The sequence below is a fragment of the Echeneis naucrates genome, chromosome 17, assembly GCF_900963305.1.
Source record: "Echeneis naucrates chromosome 17, fEcheNa1.1, whole genome shotgun sequence".
In the NCBI taxonomy this organism is placed as follows: domain Eukaryota; kingdom Metazoa; phylum Chordata; class Actinopteri; order Carangiformes; family Echeneidae; genus Echeneis; species Echeneis naucrates.
The window spans coordinates 7,079,507-7,105,712 of NC_042527.1; the positions used below are offsets into that span (position 1 = coordinate 7,079,507).

At 41.2% G+C, this 26,206-nt stretch overlaps 4 protein-coding genes across 8 annotated transcripts; 1 reads left to right on the top strand and 3 right to left on the bottom strand.

Moving 5' to 3' along the window:
* Positions 1–76: 76 nt before the first annotated feature.
* zte38 (zebrafish testis-expressed 38) lies at positions 77–2,423 on the bottom strand. The gene is made up of 12 exons (XM_029524711.1): positions 2,373–2,423; positions 2,032–2,176; positions 1,642–1,705; positions 1,493–1,529; positions 1,358–1,378; positions 1,233–1,259; positions 1,080–1,147; positions 852–1,000; positions 526–758; positions 369–417; positions 247–287; positions 77–124 (listed from the first exon to the last, which is right to left on the bottom strand). Exons 1-12 carry the CDS (start codon positions 2,421–2,423, stop codon positions 77–79), a joined length of 933 nt encoding a protein of 310 aa, XP_029380571.1.
* An 837-nt stretch (positions 2,424–3,260) lies between these two features.
* Positions 3,261–6,857, bottom strand: prdx1 (peroxiredoxin 1). 2 transcript variants are annotated; one of them, XM_029524072.1, is made up of 6 exons: positions 6,786–6,857; positions 5,521–5,637; positions 5,166–5,319; positions 4,934–5,056; positions 4,138–4,268; positions 3,261–3,700 (listed from the first exon to the last, which is right to left on the bottom strand). In XM_029524072.1, exons 2-6 carry the CDS (start codon positions 5,624–5,626, stop codon positions 3,618–3,620), a joined length of 597 nt encoding a protein of 198 aa, XP_029379932.1. In that variant the 5' UTR covers positions 5,627–5,637; positions 6,786–6,857; the 3' UTR covers positions 3,261–3,617. The 2 variants fall into 2 exon arrangements, with proteins under 2 accessions (XP_029379932.1, XP_029379933.1); XM_029524073.1 differs by having other exon boundaries at positions 5,521–5,633; positions 6,786–6,816.
* A 3,011-nt stretch (positions 6,858–9,868) lies between these two features.
* Positions 9,869–14,494, top strand: LOC115058106 (histone-binding protein N1/N2-like). Its single transcript, XM_029525417.1, has 14 exons — positions 9,869–9,961; positions 10,054–10,163; positions 10,648–10,728; positions 10,846–10,946; positions 11,062–11,352; positions 11,468–11,529; positions 11,631–11,713; positions 11,797–11,870; positions 12,099–12,287; positions 12,364–12,536; positions 12,813–12,878; positions 12,957–13,049; positions 13,131–13,255; positions 13,394–14,494. Exons 2-14 carry the CDS (start codon positions 10,063–10,065, stop codon positions 13,398–13,400), a joined length of 1,446 nt encoding a protein of 481 aa, XP_029381277.1. The 5' UTR covers positions 9,869–9,961; positions 10,054–10,062; the 3' UTR covers positions 13,401–14,494.
* A 416-nt stretch (positions 14,495–14,910) lies between these two features.
* gpbp1l1 (GC-rich promoter binding protein 1-like 1) lies at positions 14,911–26,123 on the bottom strand. Of its 4 annotated transcripts, none has more exons than XM_029525414.1 (12): positions 25,992–26,123; positions 22,887–24,206; positions 22,212–22,326; positions 20,081–20,210; positions 18,179–18,507; positions 17,731–17,806; positions 17,409–17,605; positions 17,092–17,235; positions 16,398–16,553; positions 15,912–16,036; positions 15,721–15,823; positions 14,911–15,554 (listed from the first exon to the last, which is right to left on the bottom strand). In XM_029525414.1, exons 3-12 carry the CDS (start codon positions 22,269–22,271, stop codon positions 15,384–15,386), a joined length of 1,491 nt encoding a protein of 496 aa, XP_029381274.1. In that variant the 5' UTR covers positions 22,272–22,326; positions 22,887–24,206; positions 25,992–26,123; the 3' UTR covers positions 14,911–15,383. The 4 variants fall into 4 exon arrangements, with proteins under 4 accessions (XP_029381274.1, XP_029381273.1, XP_029381275.1 ...); XM_029525413.1 differs by lacking the exon at positions 25,992–26,123 and adding an exon at positions 25,844–25,985; XM_029525415.1 differs by lacking the exon at positions 25,992–26,123 and adding an exon at positions 25,723–25,832.
* Between the last annotated feature and the right edge of the window lie 83 nt (positions 26,124–26,206).

Consider the following 26,206-nt stretch of genomic DNA (forward strand, 5'->3'; position numbering starts at 1 on the left):
AAAACTGTAAATACTACAATATAAAAATAAGCATTTCATGGATGTTCATGCACTGCTGTTAGTCTTGTCTCATGGGCTAAATTCTTTTCTTCTTTCCCACCAGATTTTTGGCAGCTGCGTATCTCTGAAAAAACACAAAACATAATCACCCGTGTGGTATTCAATAACTCATGAGAAGCTCCAACCTGTTAGGGTCTTTTTTTTTATGTGACTGATATACTCTACGATGACAATATACATGTTTACCTTTGCCACAGGTCGGGGGGGTTTCTTGAACTGTGCAGACTCTGGTTAAAGGAGAATCAACAGTGAATCACCTAAGATAAATGAGGAAGATAAACTGTAACAGCACCAGCTTTTTTACTCACCATCTTCAGAAGGTAGATCGTCTTCCTCAGGCACTTTTTTACGGGAAGCCTGTAACCAAGGGAAACAACATCAAATGCTTCAAATGTAAACTCTTAGTTCTGATATCACTATAAAACTCAAACTCAGCACTTAAGCACATCTTCCTGAAGGACCCACCTTGACGGTTTCCCTCTTTGGAGGATTTTTCTGAGGAGCTTGTTTGGTCTCCTTCAAGTGGTTCCCCTCCTGAAGTTTGTTTAGCCAGCTTTTTTCAGCTGACACACGAACTCTGAAGCTGTGGAAGGCCGTCTGCACCTCACCCATCTTGAAGTTCACAGCAATGCCTTCAAACCACATATGGTCACATTCACCTTCTTTGAAGCCTGGTGGTTGGTAGTCAGCAGGAGTGACTTTGAAAAGGGAGCAGGATGAAATAACTTCATAGAAGACAAAAATTAAACAAGATTACTACTTGATTCTGAGATACTAGTAAGGCATCTTACTGTCATCATAGTAGAATAGCTTCATGGTAAGGTAGACGTTACTGGGAAGGGAGTCCAGGTTCTGCATGAGCAGAAAGAGTTTCCTGATGAGCAGCACTGAGGCTCTCTTGGTATCTTCCAATGTCACCTGCACCGCTACATCATTGTTCCTGCAGTTTCATGAAGATCACCTTAACTATGGAAGCTGCACATATAGGACAGATGCAGACATGGTATGTCCAACCAAACCTGAGTAAGTCCATCACTGGTCCTTTCTCAGTGTATCGGAATTTGAACTGGTAGGCTTCAATAATGCACTGAATGAAGAGAAAAAGAAATCATCATCCTTATCATTGGTCAATTCTGAATCTTTTATAATGTCGTTGTTAAGAAGGAACTTACATTAGGTTTGTCTGGATTGGTGTACACCTATATTGTAATAGCATGGATAATTATTATCATAATTATCCCAACATTTTAGCACTAATATGTCAAATAATAATAATGATATATATTGACTTACATACCCCAATAAACACAATCTGGAGCTGGTAGGAGAACAGTAATTAGTAAAAGTCTATACCATGTTGATTTTATACATATCACAATTGCAGACCATATACTACAGACTCATATTAGTCTTCATTCATGCACCAACTTACATATTGCTTCTCTATTGCATCAAAGCAGCCCATCAACCTGAAGTACACAGAATTGAACAGGAACAAATCATATAGTCAGTAGATTGTAAGGAGTTAACCATCAAGTGCACATTAACAGCAGATTTTCGATTTTTGAATATGTTTATTACCATTTCACAACTTTGCTGGCACCAGGTGTGTTGCAATCTTCACGTAAAACTTTAATGCACAGATCTGTTGGAATGGTACACACCAAACACCAAATGAAAAAATGGTATTTCCAGATAGCAAAATTTCGCTTTACTCCTTCATAAACTTGTTGGATTGAAACTGTTTTTATTTGCTTTTACAGTTTTCTGTAAAAGTTTGCATTGTTTTCAAGTTCTAAAATATTGTTAGCCTCTGGTGAGTTCATCATGTGTTGTGTTGATGAAACAGCAGCATTTACAAAGCAAAAGTCTGCTCTGGTACAGTGACCCAGAAGAAAATTGTATCTACTCTTAACTCTCACTGTCTGAAACACGTTGCAACACCACGATGATACTGAAAAATGAAGTCACCTTCCAGATATCTGGATCTGTAGGCATCCTCCGGGAAAATCCCTCTGAGATAGGTGATGGACGAGACTGCCACGGCCATCATCCTTTTGATGAAGACCAGCGATTCTTGTTTGGTTTTTAGATCGTTCAGGAATAATCCTGTCCACTAAAAAATGAACATACATTTGCTGTTTGACAAACCATTTTAGCTAATGTGACAGCACATTCGACTTTTAGCCTCATGGCCATTTGTCATTTTAATCTTGCTGAGTGGATACTGAATGGTCAATCATAAATTATTTCATTTGAAACAAATAAATAACCACGTTAGCATTTTGTTGTAGTGCACTGATCGTCCTCACCTCGACAGTTTCCTCCTTGTTCTTCCTGAGACACAGCTTCCCTGCCGCCATTTTCCTGTCAGATGTTAGCGGGCTAGTTAGCAGGCATGCTAAGGAACTCCTAGTGCTATTATTTCATGTCAGCAACAATATTCACTTCACCTTCCTCTGAAAAACTGGGCTCAGTGCGGACCGTGAGAGCTGCACCCCCGAACAAAACAGCTTAGGACACAGTTACTTGGAACAGTGAAGTTATTAAAAACCTCTGGATGAACCAAACAGATGATGTCAGCAAAAGTTCAGTGTTTCCCGCCGAAAGTGTCTCCAATGACAACACACTGTAAACGGACTAGTTCAATTAGTGGAAGATTATTTTTCCAAATACCAGTGATCAAAATAAACAATATAATAAAGAAGAATGATACGGAGAGGTGGGATAGCATTTGGGTAATATTTGGCCTCCATGTAAAGTAAGGGCTAAACAACATTTTTTTAACTTCTTATTTTTAGAAAGGTTATTAATAAAGACATATTTAGTAAAGTCAGGCACATTGGCAGGAACATTGCATCACAAACTCTGTCCAGCATGAGGTCTGTATCAATAGTCTATTCACTGCGACAGCACTAACTACACAATGTCATAAAGGATTACTTTGATGTATTTGTTCTTGTAATCCAGGTTAGTAAATAATTTTATCCAACAGATGGCCTACCACATTGATATCTAAATGGAAACGTGTGACACTGTCACTTAAGTTATTGGCCCCATTATCATCATATTGTTCAATCATTCACATTAAAGGATGAAACAGAGTGTAAATAAATTACATTCCTACTAAAAGAGAGGTTTTGAAGTAAACATGCACCTTGAAGAGAATCTTATACACTCTGTACTTTATTTGTTGTTTGCCATAAAAAAAAAACCCAACAACAACAACAACAACAACAGTTCAATATCATGATGAGAGGTTTTTGTGGCTTCTTTTCAGTAAAAATATTTGTGGTCCTTTGAATCTAACAATATTGAGGAATGATGCCAAGAAACAAACATTTACCCCAGTCAGACAAGGCAAACAGCAGGCAATGGCACAACATAAATACACAGTCCTAAGTACATCATGAGTGAACATTTTGCTAATGTAAACTACAAAAACTGCGTACTAACCACTCAACTGGTGCAATTGCTGACTTTAATATTGTTCTCTGGAAGTATAATCTCTAAATGAAATCTCCTACAGCAGACAGTAGACGCTGCCTTTGGGCTTATTACTGCTTGGAGAAGAAGTCTTTGCTCTTCTGAATGTCAGGCTTGATGGTGTCACTTCCTGGTTTCCAGCCAGCTGGGCAGACTGAAAAGATAAGACTATATGAGTCCTGGGCCAGCACAGGAATTGGTCCATTCACTCTTTATATTCAATAATATTCTGTTGAATATTACTCATCATGCAAAATCAGATCTACGCATCAATTCAAGTCTCCAAATATGTCTGAGTTAGTTGGTGCAATTTATTTACCAACAGTCAACATTAATTTGGATTCAAATTCTGTAATGTGATTAAAAGAACAAGGGTTAAAATGTTAGAATGCGCATATCTGGCTCATGGGGAAGGCTGTTATTCCACACAATAGACTACAATTAATATCAGTTGCATTTCAGACAGGCTTAAAATCCTTTTGACGGATAGATTGCTATGACTGTTCAATAAATGAGGGTGGGATTCAACAAGACAGTATAATGGGACACTATAATGCATCGCAGTGCCACAGAATTATAGGAATAACAAACCTTCTCCGTGCTTGTCTGTGAATTGAAAGGCTTGAACCAGACGCAAGGTCTCATCAACAGAACGTCCAACTGGAAGGTCATTGATGGTGATCTGTCTTAGGATCCCCTTGTCATCAATGATGAACAGACCTCTGCAACAGAGAGAAAGAGCAACTTATGAGTCTTCAAAGACCTAGATAAACTCCAGACTGGACAACGGAGGGTTAGGGTTAGAGATTCTTTCTGCGACACCATTCAATGTGGCATCCATTTCTCTAACTTTCCCAAACCAAGTATCCAACACTCACACCCATTTCACCCCGTGTTTAGTTAGTTGTGTGGACGTGAAGGAAAAGCAGGATTCTTACTTCTCTCTGTAAGCACTTGCACTGATTTTAATGCAGCTGTGTATAACAACTAGAATGTCTTTTGGGGAGAGAGCGGCTGAAATTTGTACTATATTTTAACAAAATTTCATCTTCCCCCTCTTTATCACAACCATCTTTTCCCGCCATCTTCCTTTATGGAACCATTGTAAACATTTCAAATGAAAGACTATAAATCAGCTGCAACCCCAAAGTCAAATGCATTTTCCCTGTGTTAAAACAACTCAATAAGCTTTCTACATTGGTGGTAGTCAGATGTTTTATGTACCTGTGAGACAGTGACATAAGCACACACACAAAACATTAGTGTGAATGGAGTCTAATATTAGCCCTATAAAAGAGAAGTAGGAGATGGCAGTACAATGTGTCTAAAACTGACTTCACCTGTTCTAACTTTCACAGACAGGATAACTTCAGGCTGTTTAACTTACCTGTAGGCAATCCCTTCATCGTCTTTCAGGACACCATAATCTGTGGAGATTGTGCGCCGCGTGTCAGATACCAGGGGAATCTTCATTGTACCCAAACCACCCTGTTTACGTGGCGTATTGGTCCTTTAAGTACATAAACCAAAAAAAGGTGAGATATTGGCATAGGAGGAGTGAGGATAGGATGCACTATCGTCATCCCATGGGTGTTTAAAATGTAAAGAGTTGTATCTACCATGCAAAATGGGAAAAGTGAGAGTCAACAGAGGCACCGATGACCTCACAGCCAATTTTCCTGAAATCTTCGGCAGCATCACTGAAAGCAATGATCTCAGTTGGACAAACAAAGGTGAAGTCCAGTGGATAGAAGAAGAAGACAACATATTTTCCTGCACCAAAGAGGGAAAAAAACAAAGAAACCATTGAGATTGTCATGTGATTATACAACCATGGTAATTTTTGTAGAATTAATTCCTGTCTTTAGTGGTGCAAATGAATGTCTATTCAGCATATTGTTGTTCATTGCAGAAGAGAGTCACATCAAAGCATGTATTGCAACCAACAGAAGATGAGACACAGGTTGCATTTACCTCTGTAGTCTGACAGCTTCAGATCCTTAAACTGTCCATCTGGCATCACTGCTTTGGCTGTGAAGTCTGGGGCCAGCTGTCCAATACGTGCATTGCCTGCTGCCATCTTCAGTCTGACTGGTTTACACAAGAAAGAAACTGTAAATTATGCACCTGCTTCTCAAAATCAACACTACGCAGAACCTTTCAGCAAGTGTTGCATATTTTCTAAAAAAAGAACTCAAATAATGACTCAACAATTATCAGAATAAATTATAATTCTAGGATAATCAGTCAAACATTCTGGCTACGATGCGTTCATCCCTGAGGAACGGATGTCTTATCTCTGTTACCTTTAACACAAACTCTGAATGCTCCTTTGCTGTAGCAATGTTGAGTGACGTGGTTTAAAACTCAAAGATGTAGTGTGATTTCTTAAATATGAAGCAATTGTATCAAAATCAGATTAACTGAAGAAGTCGTTGTTCTAACAACACCAAGCAATTTCTTGTTACACATCTGTATTATGATCTTATGCTAACTGAAATATACTAATCTAGTTTCTGAATGTCAGAGTATAAAATAAAGTATGAAATAAAGCATGTGTTACTATGGCATCAAACACATATCAGAGCCATATATGAGTAGGTAATTGAGTAATACACTGCATTAATAAACGCAAAAACAAAATTGAATAGAAAATCTATATATAGATAGATAATATGATGTAGACTATTTTGGGCCACTTGTTTCATTGCGGCTCATTCTGTGGCCACACCTCGCATGACTTTCTGAGTGCTTGAAAAATCATTTCCACTTTTGTCATTTTAAAGCAGCAGGTGTTTCCGCACCTCAGATATAATCTCTGAAGTTTCTGTTTGGACTTTCTCCTGACAGCTTTTCAGCAGCTGGACATCTGCGGACTGCTCAAACTGAAACCACCGCGGGACCATTCAAAAGCACTAGATTTTTTGTCCCCTCTCTCTGTGATTTCAGAAAAGAAAATGTTTCTCCCGGTGGGAAGCTTTTCAGCACACAGACACAGAGAAGAAAATCCCGCCGACACAACAAACCAAGTTGGTGTTGCAGAGTGAACGAGATTCAGACTTTGTGGGGGGGGGGAAAAAAACAAAAAAAACAAAAACACTTGTTGAGCAGAGAACTCGCGTTACAACTGAAGAGCTCCAACAAACTGAACAGCGTGACACTTCGCAAAAGAATAAACTGTGTTAAAATATCAAAAGCACAAAGAAACGAACCATACTTTATGATTTCAATATACGTACCTTAACTCTTACTCACGAACTGTGGCCGGAGAGCGGAGTGCGCGAGCTGAAGTCACAGCTGGGGGATTTATACCTCCGCTCAGCTTCTCGCGATAGCAGCGGTCAGAACGGGATCTCGGACCTCCTCAGCCTCGGCTCCAGTCCTGCTCCTCAGTAACAGACGACACAGCATGACTCTGCACATTTCGATATGACTTCTGTGGGAATTTTCCAGCTATTGTGAAACTATGAAATGGCGGACGAGGAAGCGAAATATAGGTTTCATCTTCTTCATCGTCTCACAGATATCTGATAATCTCTGATGGGAATCAGTGGCCATGAAAGTTTATCCATGTTCTCCAGCAGCGAGGCTTCACTAAGACTAACATGCACCGAGGATCTGTTACTGTGCCTGCACGCATAGGTGAATAATAATAAATTATCCACCTGAGCCTTAAATAAAAAGGAGATCTTTGATGCCTTGCAGTGCTTTAATCTAAAATCAAAGCTCTGCTGGGGTCACAGAGTCATGTGGCCTTATCATGTGGCTCTGTATTTCAGGATGCGTGGAGGAAAGCCAGTGTCATCATGACTACATATAAAAAACTATCTCCGTCCTCTGTTAGTACCGCTTAGTGTCTTATCTGTGAATGATTGGTTTCATTATTCATTCATTCATTGTCCTGCTCAGAGCGCTGGCAGCACCGGGCCACAGGCAACCTACATTTTTCACTCCTGTCTTTCAACGTATTAGCTCATTGAAATGACCATGTTTCAATTCAAGCCTGAAACCCTCAAACACAGCTCAGAGGAAAACAATGCATTTGGACTCATTCAGTACACTAATTTTTAGAATATTCCTCAGTGTTTCCTGGATGGGTACTTGATACTGAGCTGGTTTTTGTTGACAAAAGGACATATCTTTCAGAACTGTGTACTGTTGCAACATAACGTGCCTGTCCTGTTGGCAGTGGAAGACATTTTTCAATGTCATTTCCGCCACACTACTGCTATATTTACATAATGAGTAAGCTGAGGAAAAGCAACCTTTGTCTTAGCCACCCACTGAAGGAGCTTCACTTTGCTAATTAAGGTCAAATTCAACCTGAAGTTTTCTGACGGTTTTCTGACATTAATGATTATTCTCAATTACATTTATGAACTGCAACAAAACACTTGCTTAGTTGGATTTCTTGCATGTACATTTTAATTAATCATAATGTAACTCCTGTTCTCATACAGTTGACGGTGGTCTCGGTCTGTGATTTAGTAGCCTGTTGACCGACTTTGTCATTTAAGCTCTTACCTTTTAATGACTGAATACATAAACTCGGTGTTATTACATCTGTTGTCTCCACAGGACTATTATTAAAACTCAGGAGAGTCACCTGAGACGCTAATTGTTTTAATCATATGCGCAGATTCCCAAGTGAAACTGACAAGAAAAAAATAGCTGGCATAGCTTATTTTTCTCTGTATCAATACTAAATATAAGCTGTCCAGCAAATGAAATTCTCATACATTTGAAACCATCATTTTTAGAGGAAACCTTTTAAAGGCAAAATGAATCCCTTTGAGTCTGGGTAATCTGGACAGACAGACCATCATCAGCTCCTACAGCCCCTCCACTGTGCCTGTTTTCTCCACTGCCACCGACCGATGTCTTTGCTTGTGGTTGCCATGGACAACGCATCAAGGGCCATACAAGAGGGGGGCGCACAAAAACCTCCTTTTAGAAACCCAGTGGAGGTATAGTGATCAAACGCTGCCCTCTATTCACCTCTTGTTCCACAATATTCCCATAATTGCTGCATCCGTTCCACTGCTTAAAGCAAAGCAACTGGATATTTGAAGGACACTCACTGTTCATCATCCCGTGCATGTTCAGCCCTGCAAAACATCAAAAGTGCTCATTTTAATGAGTGGTGATTGTTGCAAAGTAATGAAACTGTTGATCAGATGTCGGTAAATGAATGGAGTTCTGGGTTCTTTGAATCATTAAAAAAACTGACATAAAGGTCCACAATAAAAAAACAAATTACATTCGATAGTGGATGGTTTGCTTTATTGTACATTACTGGTCTGTGGAATTTTATCATTAGTGCATCTCTTATTAGCCCTAATATCGCCCCAAACAGAAGCAACAGCAACAACAACAACAACAACAAAAATCACATAGGCTGAAAATGTTTTCTCACTGAACATATATTTCTTTTGCCTAAGTCACAGATTTTAATTAGACTATGGAGTTCAGCAGGTCAGTTTTATTAACTGAATGTCTTGGTTTACAAGGCAGGATGAGTGCATATTGTTTTCATGGGTATTAAAACTATTATACAAAGCCTTCATACAACTTCTGAACCTTCAATCTGATGCTGCTCAGCAAAATGATAGGGAAGCGTGTGATTGAATGAAGTGTGGTGTGGTGGTGGGTGGCACATGTAATCGAGAAACAATCTGTGTGTGAATGATAGCAGTGTGAGGAGGGTTGAGTGGGGCCGTCTCAGTGTGAGACTGATTGGGTGCCAGGTCCAGACTTGTCTTTAACAGGCAGAAACACAGTGGAGTCAGCAGGAAGAGCTCAGAGGGGAGCTGGACAATCCTTGTCCCTCACAGCAGGACATGACAACTACACACACACACACACCACCATGTGTTTTTCGTGATTACAGGATGCAGTCATGTGATTGACCCCTCTAATCATTCAGGCCAAATCAGCAGCCACTCACATCAATGGCTCTGATATTTTCTGTAGCAAACGATGTTAATGTCAGAAGAAACACCATAAAATATGACGTGGCCTGTAACATATAATCTAATAATCTGAAGTATTGATCCATTTTATTTTTGAATGATGCATTTTTACTAGCGTTTGTAAGAAGTGGCTATTGCTGGAGTTAAAAGCAAACAGCGCTAACAGTAACATCAGCAGTATTGCCACATGATGTGACAGTAGCTGCTGTTGTTATTGTTGCTGCTGTTGTGGTTGTGACAGCAGTGCCATTGGTTGCAGTCTTGTAGTACCGTGTGCCTTTAAGAAATCTCCCGCGCCAGGTTATGAACCCGGAAGCGGACAAAAAAGGGCAGGGATATTTCGCGCCAAATTGAAACAAGGGCTGAGTTCAGTCTGAGACGAGCAGAGGACCGGACCGGTAGACGGACACTTTTAGCTTTTCGCTCATTTTCCCTCAGGCAAGGTGAGTAGTGACCTGACGGCCGTGGTATGCGTCGGAAGCTAAAGCCGTCTGTGTCAGAGCTGAGCTAAACAGGCGTTTTTCTCTCGGTCCAGCGTAGAAACATGGAGGAGGCCAACAAGCTGATCGGAGAGGGCAAGAAGCACCTGGTGATGGGGAAGGTGGTGGAGGCGGTCGGCGCCCTGCAGGAGGCCTGCGGCCTGCTGTGAGTCCGCCCACACAAAGGACACGGCCATCTGTCAGAGCCACGGGACGCTGACAGAGTCCAATAAGATGCTGAAAACTGGGCGGATTGTGAACTAGTTGCTTGATTTTTCCACGTGTGTGCAGTGATGTCACAAAAAAAAATCTTTCAGCGTGAGAGTGAATCACATTGTTTAACTTAACATTTGGTGTTAAGTGGAGCACAGAAAAAAAAATCATCTTGTCTGAGCTCCAATCCTCGCAGCAGGGCTACCAAAATACCTGAACCTGGTCACTGTAAATATGATTATCAGATACACATGTAGAGACAACAGGTACTCATGAAAGACCACAAAGGAAAGGAAAAAAAAAGTAGCTCTACTTTTGAGAAGAATAAGCTTCAAGTGTGTGGTGTCTTTACATCAGCATTAAAATAGATTGATGTGATGAATAAGTCAAGTTATTGTCACAGCTCAAATGATGACTGAAACCTTATTTCTGTTTAGAGCTAAAAAGTACGGAGACACAGCGGATGAGTGTGGAGAGGCTTTCTTTTGGTGCGGTAAAGCGCTGCTGGATTTGGCACGGTAAGGAATATCAGTGTGAACTGGTGACCTTCAATTTAATTAACTCCTCTGTGGGACTGTTGGTCATTGCGTTTCGCAAGACATTGTGTGAAGAATTAAGTGATTGTGCTGTTGTAGGATGGAAAACTCAGTCTTGGGTAATGCTCTCGAAGGAGTGCCAGAGGAGGATGAGGCGAAACCCGACGATTCCAATGTTGAGAGCACTGAAAACATTGATGGTGAGGGAGAGAAGTGGTGTATTGCCCTCAAGTGCTCATTCCCATCTTTTTGTCTGGGTTTGTTTTTGTCCTGTTTAAGCACCTGCATCCTTTTTTTTACTGCTGATCTTAACAGAGAAGACCAGAGATGAGCTGAGGGTTCAGGTGTATGATGCCATGGCAGAGAAGAAAAATGAAGAAGCTGAGAAGGTTGAGGGAAAACAGAGCGACGAAGCAGAGAAGAATGCTGATGTAGAAAAGGCTGAAGCTGGTGACGAACAACAGGAAACGGCAAAGGAAAAGGAAGATGAGGGAAAAAACGGTGAGGCTGAAAGCAAATCGGCTGAAAGTGAAGACAATCAGGAAAAGGAGGCTGAGAAGGAAACTAAGGAGGAGGAATCTGCAGACAAGATGGAGGAAGCAGGAGGTGATGCTCTCCCTCTTCCCCTCTGTCCTTTAAATATACACCTTGATTGTAAATGGCGCCACAGTGATTGTAATGGCAAGTTGCCCAATCAATTTCTCTTATTTATTTCTGTCAGATGGCGAAGAGGATGGAGATGATGCAGAAGAGCAGGGTGAAGGAGATGGCGCCGATGAGAAGGTACTTGACCAATCGGCTCAAGTACCTCAAAGTGACTTAGCTGACTGTCTGAGCTAAATGTGAGAGTGTGGATTTGTTTGTGTTTTTTTTTTTTTTTTTAGGACAGCGATGATGAGGAAGAGGAGGTGGGGAACCTCCAGCTGGCTTGGGAGATGCTGGAAGTAGCAAAAGTAATTTATAAAAGGTAATGGAGACCCCACCTGTCCTGATCCGAAAACTAAAGCAGCTCAGTGCTTGGTGGTGACTTTGATATTCTTTGTAAATCAGGAAAGAGACTAAGGATGATCAGCTAATGGCAGCTCAGACCTACCTGAAACTGGGCGAAGTGTCGTCTGAATCAGGTACAAACAAATTACAAATGTTTGTTTTGGTGAAACTGAACAAATAGCTGTTTTTTTTCCCCCCACTTTCTATGGCTTCATAGTTGAAGTTTTTTATTTTGGAAATGATCAACAGATAAGTGTTTATGAATTGGTCACACCCTCAGACAGGGATCTAGACCTTGATGAATGAACACATGGAGATTTGATTATTGCCTTATCGTGCTGAGCTGCTGCTTTTCTTCCCAGGAAATTACACGCAGGCATTGGAGGATTTCCAGGAGTGTCTGAAACTGCAGGTGAAGCACCTGGACTCGGACAGCCGCCTGCTGGCTGAGACTCACTACCAGCTGGGCCTCACCTACAGCCTGAACCTTCAGTACAGCCAGGCCATCGAGGAGCTCAACAGCTCCATCGCCGTTATCAAGACCAGGCTGGGTAAGGAGGCTGGACTGCTGCAGCACTTTACACCCTGACAGGAAATGTGTCTGAGCTGTATCCTCATGTCCCTCAGACAAACTGCAGGAGCTGCTTGACAACGCAGAAGGCCCAGAGGCTCTGCCTGATGAGAGGAAGGAGATGGAGGAGCTGAAGGCTCTGCTTCCAGAGATCCAGGAGAAGGTGGAAGACGCCACAGAGGGACTGAAAACATTCAGCACGACATCTGCAGTTGTGAAGGGTGTCCTGGTGAGTCAAGGAGGGCGCCAAACTGCAGGGCATCCACAGGGACAGATATGTTATGTCTAAATCTGTAGCATCCAGTGGCCATATCATCTAAAAATTCGTCTGTTTCTCAACAGGATCAAGGCAGCAAATTAGGAATTCAGTCGATGCCTTTTTAAAGGTGTTGCTGTAAAATCTTCCTGTATGGTCTAATGTTGTGATGGACTGGGCCGCAGGATGCAGAGCCTTACTCATTCAGACTTTGATTTTTTTTTTTTTTTTCCCCTAACTTCATATTAGGATGGCGACTCCACTTCATTTTCTGCACCTGCTGTACAGAACAGTGATGCCTCCTCCAGTTCAACAGTAAGTGGTGACTTCCCCTTCATAGCATATAGACTTTCTCACTGATTTGCCCATGTACTGATGGTTTTTACTTTCTAGATTAACAGCACATCAACCAACGGAGCTGCTCCTGCCAACAGACAGGCCTCCAAATCTCCCATCTCAGACATCTCCCACTTGGTCAGAAAGAAGGTGAGGCAGCGAGTGTTTCAGTGAAATACATGAATGAGTAGGACAGATGAGAAGCTTGTTTTGAATGAACTCATCTTCCAGAGGAAACCAGAGGGAAGCCCAGTGAAGGAGGGTGCGCTGAAGAAGGTGAAGCAGGATGACAGTCACACTGATGGCGTTCACAACGGAGACACTAATGGACTCACAAACAGTATGGAAGTGGAGGGGTAGGTAAAGTTTCAGTGTTGACTGGTTTTTATAACTCAATACAAGTATCAAGATATGAGAACTAAAAGTACTGTCCAGCTGTGGAATGTAAGGTGTGTAAGGAATGTACTGTTTCTAGTTTGTCTCCTCTGTTTCAGGCAGTGAAGATGGATCCCCTCAATCTTTGTCTCAGGCCAAGAAGAGATTGAACATCACATCAAGTTCTTACCGTCCCTACAGTTGTTTACTGTTGTAAATAAATGCAGCTATTTTTCTATGTGTTTATATTGTTAGTATTATTTCAGGAATGTAACCAATAAAATATAAAGAATATGATTTGATAAGAGTTTGGTGTCAGCGAAGCTGATTTCCTGCCTGCTGGCTCCAGATTGTGTGTTTTCAGAACAATCATTAGGCTCTGATTTATCAGACGCAGCAGTTTATTAAGAATGTGTCTGTGGTCATTTTGTGTTTAGCTGAGCTGTGACATTAAGAGATCATACAGAAGCTAAGGGGACCGGGGCCAGTGTACCAGTCACATCCATCCCTGAAGTTGCTGCACTGCCATGACCTAAAAGGGAAATATGGTAAACAAGGGAACTAATGGCATTCGACTTCATTATCTGTTGGAGTGTTATTGACTTAAACACAGGCAGTTTTTTCAAAGAGTCAAACTTTAATAGTGAATGTGTATGTGTGAATAAAGCCCTTACTTATTGCTTTTAATCCTATTTTGGTGATTTAGGCTCTAGAGGTGTTTGAAATAAAAAATTTCACTTGTAAAACATTTACCTAATTGTTGAATAAATTTGTTGAAATCATCAAAGTTGACAGTTTTCTCCAGGGCAGTAAAAGGATTAGTTGTGCGACGATTTTTTTTTTTTTTTTTATGAGGAACATTGTTTCAAGACTGGTTGAAAAGTAAATCTTGTGTTTAATGCAAAGATCTGAAAAACTGTTGGAGAACTGTCCCGGCACACAGGTGTTTCTACTTCACATGGCTGATTGAACGCCTCCTCAGGCCTGGTTGTGTCCAGATGAGGCTTTACCATCACCTCCCATGCTTTCATTGTGCTCAGTCTAACTGAACAATGTACACCTACAACGGACCAGCTGACACGGCAGGAAAGACAGGTGTAAAGGCTGAAGTCACAATGGCTGAGCTCCAGCGGCTTCAGCTTCAATGTACTGTCTCAACTAACACACTTATTGTTCATGCGATTAAAAGCACTTGCTTCTACTGCAATAAACTGTCTTAAAAGTCCAGGCTCCAGAAATTGAACATTTTGACTTCTAAACAACATTTATCATCTTTTAAACAAATATTTTCACACTATATTTTAGGAAACAGCAAAAAATGTTAAATTTCATTTGTACTTTACAGTTTGTTTTTTGAAAGCCCTCATCTTTCTGTTAAATCTAAAATAAATATGAACAAGTTTGAAAACTGCAGTAATGCCATCTCAGAAAGTAGGGGGCAGAGGATTTTTTAGACTATAAATGAATATTAGAACAAAGTAGGCATAAACACTACCCATATCTAAATACAAACCTGCCATCGTAGAGATTATTTAAAGAGGTTAAACACAGGTATATTTGGCACAGATGAAGAATTAGTTTCATTGGGAAAAGCTGCTGCTGTTTACACAGTAAACAAAACACCACAGGAGCCAAATTCATATTGAAACATATCAGCTTGTCAGGAACCAATTTTTATTAATATCATTAATAATGTGTCATCAGCATCATCAATGAAATGAGTTAGTCTGTTTGAAGCAGAATCAAGTGTGCATTCATTGCCCTTCTTTTCTTGATGAACACTTCAGTTCCACAAAGCAAGGAAGAAAAAGGAAGAAGGGGAGGAGGGGGGTCAAAGAGGGCAGAGACTGCAGTGAAGGAGGAAACGCAGGGAAAACGACGTCTGGCGGAGCAGGAATCTCCCCCTTCACTGGGATATGATTGGTTTTTCCCTTGTGCAAGAACAACAACAAAAAAACAAAACAAAACAAAGAAAAAAAAAAAACAACAAAAGAAATTCAAAATGGTGCTCTAAAAACAAAGATGAGAGAGGAAGAAGGGGATTGCTTGCTGGGATGTGGTGTTGGCTGTTGTATTGTTTTTTTTTTCTTTTTGTTCCATAAAGCCACGTTACGATTTGATGCAGTCGTCATCATCAGAGGTCTGGCTGCTGCTACTGGTTTCGGACTCGGAGCCCTCCTCGACATGCGCCTCCGCCACACTCCTCCAGGGGGTGAAGTGGAGGGTGACACCCCGCGCCCTCGGGAGAACCCCATTCCTTTGCATGCCGTTCCTCTTCAGCTGGTCAAAAGACTCAGATAATTAGTGTGTGTATGGGATGCTACTTAATTTCCTCACATTCAATACAGAAATCTCTTTATATCATTTACATTTATTTTTAAATTAAATTGTGAAAGACACAGACCCCAATTTGACCAAAAGGGGGGGAGTTTTTCACAGTTCTCACCTGTTCAGTTTTAGTTTGGAACTCTCTCAGTTCATCCTCCGTCAGAGGCAGGAAGTTGTCATCATTTTCTGGATACTCCTGCCAGCCCATGGCCTTCAGCAACCTACATAAATAGTCAGTCATTACTCAGTTTACTGTGTGTGAGCCGGTGTGTCCGTGCGTATGTGTGTGTATATGTAGGAGTGTTATACCTGTGCTCTGCCTCCAGGGAGCTGGACAGGTGTTCGGTGTCTGAGTCACTGAGGGAGTAGGACAGACCATTTTCATGACAGACTTCCTCGCTGTAAGCTTTAGGCTCTGGGGTGCCGCTTTCACCCTAAGAAAGTTCACACATGGAGGGGACACACATGAAAATTTTTCTTTTGTATTGGGTGGCATCCTAATGACATTATCTCCTACTCAGGGATCTTTGTTGCATATCCTATCTATTTATTCCCTATGTTTGTCTGTTTTTAAAGTCATCCCATTTAATTCAAGGAAAAGAATGTCAAATCCTCCCCTTACTGCAAACGCAGCCTATCATATTCACCGAAATGTAATTTCACTTTTTAAAGGGAGCTGGTGTAGTTGTAGTCTGTCACACGATGTGTGACAATGTACCCTCTCACCTCAGTCGTTATCTGTAACAACTGCGGCCCTGTTTTAAGGGTTATGAAAATGAGCCAAATGCTGCCTACCTCCCCTGATGTTCCTGGGCTGCTGCTTGTTGTCAGCTCTCCAGTGCCCTCGTCCTTCAGAGCTCGCAGGAACTCGCTTTTACGATCTGGACCGCGGCGCATCAGCTTCAGCCTCGACGGGGCGATGTCTATGGGAGGAGTCGTGCTGGAAGGGTGCTGTAGGTGCGAGGCCACAACGAGCCAGCAGAAGAGAGGGAAAGGACAACATAAAATAAACATATTAACTTAGCTGTCAATCTATTAGAGAGTCAATTTGCAGAGTAAAATGTATGAGCAATGATCAGACATTTTAACCGTTGAATAAAATCTTGGGGGCAATTGTATGTTGCAAAGTGTTCAACCTTGGTATTTGCTGCAGTTCAACACATGCTGTTCGTGATACTTTGTGATGAAAATTAAAGTTCATGCCCACAGATAGACATTTTAATAGACTAGAGAGAAGGCAGGGCATATACACTGCGGCAAAGGAAAACTTGATGTGTGCAAGTGAGTAAGCTTCTCAGTCAGCAACCACACGAACACATAATGACTATGTTTAAATAAAACCTGTCATTTACTTACACTGGGGGAGACCAGCTACAAGTCATGCATGGAGTTACAATATGAGAACACAGTGCTACATATGAACGTCCCCCTGTACTCGCTGTGCAGTTTAGTATGTACTGATAAGTTTATGTCATGTAAAAAAGTTCACCTCTTTCGGGGTGTTGTGCTGTGGCCCACTGACTGGGGTGCTGGGTTTGGCTGCAGAGACGGGGCTGGTGAAGAGTGAATCTCGGCCTGGCATGTGGAGGCTAGACTTTGTAATCTCTCTACCACCGGATTTCCACTGGGTGCTCTGGCAGAGAAGGCATATAATAACTGTTACAAACAGAACTGCTCACAGTACGCAAAGCTTGCGTACTGTATTGTATGTGTCCAAGTATGTGTGATTAGCTTTATCTTTCTTTCTTTGCAGAATAAAACAAATACTGTTGTTGACATCTTTTCACACATGGCAGGGAGTCCTACTTTGGTGGGGGCCACAGCAGGCTTTGGGACCAGGTTCTTGTAGACACTGGAGCCTGCGATGGGAGCTTTGCTGCCGTTGGTGGGCAGGGCGCCAGCAGTGGCGAACCCTGCAGAGAATGCCGTGCTGGGGTCCTCCTTGGAAACCTTCTTGATGACGAGCATTTTGGACACCATCTGTTTGCCACTCGGGGGGTTTTCTGAAACACAAATCAGTAATGACAAGTTACAAAGGAGAGAGAAAGAAACTGCGGAACAAAGCAATAACTTTAATATATTGGTCTGTGTCAAGATTGTGAATTCCGCTGGCACTGGGTGCTCTTACCCCACACTCCAGCATGGGGAGCCACTGCTCGCATCTGATTCCCAGGCTTTCCAGTTGTTTCAGGGTTGAGGGAGGGCTAAAAAGCAAACATTTAGACTTTCAAGGTGTGCATTTTGAAGCTATATTAACATCCTAAAATTGTAGGTGTGTTGTTACTGCCAAGCCTACTTGTTCTGGACAGGGAGAGTTTAAATTTTTATCCAGAAAAAGTAAAATATTTCTGATATTTTTTACAGTTTTGCTTATCTGGGAATTTGGTGCAGTGTGTCCCTTCTGCTGCAGTAACTACTATTTTTCTAGAAATCAAGGCTATATTTATAAAAGCTTTGACATTGACTCAAGGTATCTAATCTTTTGGGAGAGCTCTGTCATGGAATAAGTCCTCTAATGGCAATAGCGTTCTTTTTGAAAAAGGAAACTTTAAATTAAGGAAGGTTCATAAACTCACAAAGTCCTCTTCCACAAACTTCAACTTGTCGTCATTGCTGTCTTTGCGTTCCTCGTTGGGAAACTTGTCCTGGTACGAGGTGCCCTTGCGTGGATGGAAGTTACCATTGCGCTGCCGGTGCCCCCCCTGCCTGTCCCTGTCGCCTCCTCCCCGCTTGGGGTGGCGTCCCTGGTGGTGGTGGCTGTCCTGGGCACCCCGCGGAGCTCCATGCCAACTTGGTGTTTCTTTCCAACACGAGCCCCCTGCCAGCCCACCATGTCCTCCTTTGGCCACTCCTGAGTCAACCGAGTCATGCCTCAGAAGCAGGGAGGGCTGCTGCCACCCATCGCCTCCAAAAAGAACAAACACACAGCATTTATAAGAATAGTGTAATGATGTGACTGTGAAATCAGGATCAAGTGTGCATTCATGCATGCAACATCTGAAAACCTTCAGTCTTTGTCAGTCCTGACAACATATTAAACTTATCATTTTGTGAACAAAAGCAAATAGATAAATAAAAATTTGATGTATTCATGGACAGATTTTAATCGTCACTCTCAATCCACTCACAGGAAAACTTATTCTTCACTTGAAATATTACTGAACACAAATCGACAGAAAATTTTAAAATACTCAAACTCACAATGAGGTTGATTCAACTAAGATCTGATATTATATGTAATATACTACAATTTCCAGAGAATGTTTCAAAACCTTAACAAATAAGAAAACAGAGCTGAGAAGCAGAGGGTATACAACATGAGTTGAATTGTACTCACTGGCATCAGTAAGCCCACGACTCATGTTTTTATTTCAACAAATTTATGTTCTTCACTTACGAACTGGTTTAAAAGTTTAAAAGGTTTTACAGAAATTCAATCAAAGAACTGAGATCCTTCAGAAAAATGACTTGAGCATTATTTCTTTACTTACTTTACTATCAATTAAATATGCAGAAGGGCCCGATTTGCAGTTTAGCAAAGTGTACCCTAAACTGCAATGGGCATAGAGAGAGGAAAGTGGTAGACTATGGGACTCACAACCACTTAACCAAGTTCCCTAAAATCCTGGACACAAAGACCAACAGGGTATAAGAACTACTACAGTTACACAACACCAGCAGTGACTGAGATAGAAGTAATAGGGAATTTTCGTGATCCAGTGGCACAGTGCTCCAAAAGTAAGGGGAGACAAAGCATCCTCTCTGTTTTGCCACAGTGACAGCACCACAAAGACTGACTAGCAGAGCAGTAAATGGAAGGGCAATGCTTGAGATATCCGAGAAACTGCAGTACAAATGGTTAAATAACACCAACAATTACTGTCTTAACCTAGAAATGAAAAATGCTGTTACGCCTGAACTCCATCGACACATCAACTTTCATCCAATGCAGGAGATGCACACTTGAAAAGCGACTGAATAGAAAAATTAGATATCACAAAAATAAACCAAGAGTGGAGTTGAGCAACAGGAGTCAAAAGGTGAGCAGCAACAAAGACACAAGTAAAACTGGCACCACACAACAGTTACCTGCAGTTTAGACAAAGTCCTGAACAATAGCAGAACAGGGGGGTGGAAGTGAAATAATAACAAAAACAGTTGCTACATCAATCTCTATAACTTTTGTCTGAGCAAGTGGCCTCCAATCCAAACAATATCATGCACAATTATTTTACTTTGCAAAACTGTTACAATTTTTGAAATACAACCAACATGATTCCCTCCCTGAGAGCTTCATAAAAAGATTCCATCTTATATGCAAAAGTAGGGACAAGTATAAAATGAATTCACACTGTGCTGTGTTTCACCGCAATTATAAAGTAGAGAAGTGGAATTTCATTCATTCTGCATGTTATCATGTAAGCTCTATAACATCAATGACCTGGTAAACACCAGTTAAGGCTTGTTCTCTCTGTTACCTGCTGGGGCGCGCAGGGAGCCATTGTTGAAGAAACCATCAGAGGAGTTGTGGCGGCGGCGGCTCACAGCTGCTCTGCCGTCTCTGTGGTGGTGGGGCTCACCTTGTTTGTCAAGGTTGGCAGCAGGGGACTGCAGAAGGACAGACAGCAGGACAATGTTGGCATAAAGGGAATCTCCACAGAGATGATGCACAATTATTAACAATCATCTTAACACAGAAAACAACAATGACCTTTTGTGTAAAAACTTAGATGGAGCCAACTAACATATTGCCCTGTTAGACAGTAAGTAGTGTTAAATAATCCTGGTAAATGCTGAAGTGACACAACTGACACATCTGTGTGATGGACAGCTTTGGCTGCAAAGGCAGTTCAGTCTTAGTCATTTGCTCGTTATCAGCTGAGACTCAAAGATCAAATCTTGTTCTTCGGCAAACCCCTGCAAGCATCAGTCTCTACAGATTTTCACAGAAAAAATACAAAGCAAAAGGACAGAAAAAGCTGAAGAGCTCTACATTAGCCATTAACCCTGGCAGAGTATGCATATTAATCCTTAATGACAAATGGCATGAGGTGAAGTCGTGTCAGCAGGAAAGCAGCTTGTTTCTTGGCCCTGACTCTTGATTTCACAGACAAGCCAATAAGATGGGCAACACCATGATTCACAGGTAAAACTGAGCTCTGGGCAGAAACTGACAACCTCAGACGGTCAATCAGACAGTTTTTCAGACATTTTTAAAATCAATCCAATCATTCCTCTAACATCCTCCACCTCCTTATTTGCTAATTCCTCTCTAAAGAGGTAATACACTGGGTGTTTTTGGTTTTTTTTTGGGACACAAAATATAATTTAAACTTGGTTGGGGTCATGACTGAGCTGTGAGTTATGACAGTGTCAAAAGTAAATCAGCATTTTAATCAATCCTTCAGCATTCAAAATTGAATGTAACTAAAGCATCACATCAAATCGAACACTAAAAGATGAGAACTTATCACAGACAAATCCTAACAATGGCATCCTGCCTGTGTATTTTATTGCTACCTACATTACAAACACTTGCAACAAACTGCTGCTACAGTTGTTCTCATCCATATTCATCCTCATTATTGCTAGACTTAGCTATCAAGCAAATGCTGTCTGCTTAATGGACAACAGAACAGGTGATCTTAAAGTGATCTTAACTGGCTAAAAATATTTATGTTTCATCATTTGAACATCCCCTTTTATTCATTATACCAGTTAGACTGTATCAGCAGTTTAGATGTCTTGAAACTTAACTTCAGGAAGTGAAGCCAGAGAAGCTACTTATTAGTCAGGGTAAAAACCAAAACCTCAGGAAAGAAAAAAAATTATCCAATAATAAACTGAATAATGATATGGTGAAAATATTTCCTTAGGTATAAATACTAGAATGATATAAATACAAGTAATTGTATGTGGACACAATGATGGAACAGTGTGATTGCCGATTGTGCATTCACACAGCTATGACATTAAGTAAGCTCAGGAAACTGTGATCACAAGCACAGCTTGTGTTGGGGCAACAGTCATATGAGGGCAGTCAAAATTTCTCCTGCTAGAGGAGTGTCTAAGTTTTGCATAGATCTTCCTCCAACGCAATGCCCTAAAAATCTGTCTTCGCAGAAATGTTGTCCCTGGTTCACAGCAAATTTATCCAATCCACTGTTTCTGTAAAGTCTGCAATTCTGACCACTCTCCAAACCGTAACAACTTATTTTCCTTCATGGCCTCTTCGTAGAGCATATGCAAATTCAGGAATGGGTAGATGCAAAATATCCATGAAAGCCTCCTTTAAATTCTCTGCCAGGACAATGAGCTGTCATTTAATGTTATTTAAAACCAATCTCGTTCCTCTGTTATCGTTCTTTTTCACAATAGTGCACAATGTCTAAATGACCCTCCTCTGAACCATGGGCTGACTGCACTGTCCGTCCCTGAGGGTGGCTTGTTGCTGACCACACACACACTCTCAGGTGTACAGACAAGACATTCACTGAAAGGTGTGACTCCAACAGCTATACATTTAAGCTTTGTCTATCTCCTCCTGTCTCCTGTGATCACCTTGTACACACTCAAATTAAAAATTTGCACAAACACATACACACACACCTTGGCAGGCTGGGGTGTGGAGAAGTTAAGCCAGGCAGGGACAAAGTCATGCTGCGCCATTTAGGTCCAGTGTTTCTGGTCAGTGGATTGAGGCATCAAACCTCATGGCCAGGATCTAATGTGGGGAAAAGAAAGAAAAATCAAATAAAAAATATATTCAAAATCCAACTTCAGAAATTTCAGATACAGTAACAGGAATATCTGACATTAAATAGAGTTCCCCTTCATGGCCATCCTTCTTTGATTTCATGTCATGTCTTTCAAGTGCTGTGTCAGCTCAGTTATTTAGAAATTCACTGGGTAAAGGTCTCCCACAAGACAAGTCAAGTAGAGTCCTATTCTTAGCAGAAAACAACAAAGCTTGACATGCTGCAGCTGTGCCTATAAAGCTAATAACTAATTGACAGTTGGGATAGAAAATATCTGAAGAACATAAGTGTTACTTTGCAGTGTATTTGTGTGATGTATATATCTCATCATTCTAGATTAAACAAATTCTCTATCTTCACTTCAGACAACATGTGCATGTTAGCCAAAAAATTAGCACCTACAACCCACAAACTATTGATAAATGACTTCTAACGGACTAAACTACTGCCATTATTTTTCAGCTTACAAGCACATTCATGCATGTTTGCCCATCGCCAAATCAGTGAGGTGAACCTTCATCATTACCCCAGAGTTTGTGGCTCTGAAGTCCTCTGCCTCCTCTCTCAGTCCGGTTGGCCTTGGTTCCTCAGGCCTCTTGGCACTGATCACAGTGTGTGTGCACTGACAGATGGGGAGCAGCACACTAAAAACCCCCTCTCCACCTCCACCAGGACGACACAGCCCCTTTCCCCAGAGGCAGATCCCTTCGTCCAGGGTGAAACACTGGGAGATGAGTCAAAAGGTTGTAGGAATGATCTGGAATGGCAATCCAGAGAACTGGCCAAGCAGGAAGCAAATTTTAAAGCTGAAGTGCAGAGGTCTACAAAGGGACCAATCTTCTCAAAACAGATTCCTCAGCAGCTCCAGTGCCAGTCACGTCTTTGATGAATTCTGAATGTTACTGTTTCCAGTCCAGGTTTTTCCCCAGACAGACTGAATTCTTCACCAATCGAGTTGGACTTTATGCTGATTGGCAAAATAGATTGATTTGACCAGTGATCTGTCCAAGTGGTGACAAAAAGCCAGGCTGTTTTATTATCAATGTAAGGAAGCAGCCTGGGAAAGTTGCCTGCCCTGAAACATGGACAGCGGTTTGTGTAGCACTTCTACTTGGACGCCAGATGCGGGAATGAGACAGTTGTCCTGCCACACTGTGTGCCAGTATGTTGTTGTGTTGAAAAAGCTTTTACCGACTCATTTTAAGATCTACTTAAATGCATGCAGAAAAGAGAAATGTGTTCAGAGACAGTCTTTTACAGGCAACAGAGGTCACTGTGAACCACTGCCCACCTCATTAAAATGGTGAAAAGACTGTCTGAGATTGAAAAAAGCAATGTTCAGAGGTTCAAAGTCACATGACAATGAAGAAAGCAAAACCCTATGTTACATTGCTGTCATTTTCAGTTTTGGTTAGTGAGACAGAGGTGCTGCTGTATAATGCATTATAATGCCGTTTTTATCTCTATGTGTTTTGATATCACATTTGTATGATGCCCATTGAATTATCTGCAATTTTTTGACTGAAGAAGATAAAGGGTGTAATGCTGATTTCATAGATGTACAAGCTCAAAAGCTAAACAAAAAGTACCCACAAGCCAAAATGTTGTGTCACGTGATGCACAGGAGTCCATAAACAACACCTAAACCTGTACAAAAAAGAAAAAAGAAAAATATAGTCCTCGGGAAAGCTTAATCAATTCCTTTTTCTCTGGCATAAAATAAGGTTGAAAGATCGTGGGTTTCTCCTGCTTGATCTTTTTTCCTCACAAGGGAAGTTTCAGTGCAGTTTTCTGTTTTCTTGTTGATGTTTCATTGATGATATTTCTGCGCAGGAACAGACTGGGCCTGCATTAAACATAGACAGTATTAGATTTAACATAGAAAAATGTAAATCACCTAAAATTTTCTTGTTCAAAATTATACACAGCCCTAAACACATTTGCTAGAGAGCAATGCTTCATTTAACTCTATACAGATTAACACTATACCTTTTTTTAAACTTACAATATCAGTGAGGTGATGACCCAATGTGTAGATTGTGATGGTGTTGTATAATTAAATATTTCCAAAATTAGTTTACCTTTGTTAATACAAACAGGTTAGAATTGCACAAAGTATAAGAAAACAACTAATTCAAATGAGCAACACAAAACTAATGCATCCAAAATAATCATGAAGTTGAATCCCCACCTCAATAAAACAAGCTGATGAGAGAGCTGCTGTATTAGACCCTACAGTGTTACCCAAGTGTTCCTAACAATGCGAGTAGTACATTGAGATTTATATTTACTCCATCAGTGTTACTGCAAATAACTACACGGCCTGTCAGATTTGATAAAAGACGTCTGTCTTTGGCTGGATATCTTAATCAAATCCCAAAAATAGCTTCCCACTCAAGAAACAACTACCGAAGCTGCTTTTGACACTTCAAGTGCATTTCGTGAAAAAAATAAAAATAAAATAAAATCATGACTCAGTGATCTCAGCACCAATCATGCTGAAAGCTGGCTGCTTTATAAAATTGTGTCGTCTTTGGTAAATGAAATATTTATGCCAGTGTAAAAATAACTTGAACACTTTCTTCCTCGCCAGTTCTCAGACGGCTGCGCATCTAAACAGGCCTGGCAGTGTGTCTGTGTAATGCTGGATGAAAATGGGCTTTCAGTTTCAGCCCTACATCTTACTCGAACAGGCACTATAATACGGCATGATTCAAAACAAAAATAGAGCCTTTAAGGTCAAACTCAGAGCACCGCGGACCCATTGGCGTATTCCCACTGAACTATTACATAACAGCTCAACATCAACCAGTTTACCACAGACAGGGTCATAGTGTGCAGCTCAGTGGTACACCTCACTCATTCACCTGTTCATTTAAATGACAGCAACACATATGCTGCTGGGATTGAAAAGCACCCTGTTTCACGTTGCTTGTGGAGCGTGGGAAACCCAGATGCCCACAAACACTGAGGCAGACCAATACAACACAGTACGTTACCTGCACGTTTCGCCAAGCTAACCAGCTGAGGGATCTTATGGCTTTAAATGCATCCAAATAACTGAAGGCGAGAAGCAGCAACTAGTTAACGCTACTCACTAACTGCTTACGTTGTGAGATCTGCCCTAACTCTGCTGCTACCTGACTCTGCTTAGTTCACTGAGATCAACGCTAGCGTAGCAACTGTTAGCCAAAGCTGGCGTTACCTAGCCTATTAAGTAACCTGCAAAACCTGCGAGATAGTTGAAATGACTTACATGAGTTACGGTGCTTAGCAAAATAGAAATGCCCTTAATGCGCCCATTGTGGCTAAAACAGTCTATTTAAACAGCTGTCATGAGCATACAATAGAGGTAAACAGACCTGGCTTCGTTGGAACAACACAGTTTCAAAATGGCTACCTTAACAGCGGCAGCACACATTCATCAGCTTGCTAAGTGCTAGTGAGCTAACTTGCTGGTGCTTTCATGACGATACCGTGTACCTTCTCCTCGGTGCGAAAGCCTCCGGCAGATAGTGGTTCAAATATAATCATTAAATCTGCAAACACTAACGAGGTCAAACTTTTTGGCAACTATAAACCTCTCAATAACACGACCGTTGATGTTTGTTTGGGTTTTCGGAGCGCTTACCACTGGCGCTGCCACTGAGGGTTTCCAACAGCCTCGACGGTGCTACGTTCAAGAGCTGTAGTGATTATGCAACTAAGTGAGGTTCCGTAGTGTTGTTAAAGATAAGCTGCCTTAATGGCGCCCATTCTCTTTAATACTTTTACATCTAAATAAAACGAAATATTACTATTTGATTTTGTATTGCCATATTTTTTTAATGTATTATTCGTGCACGA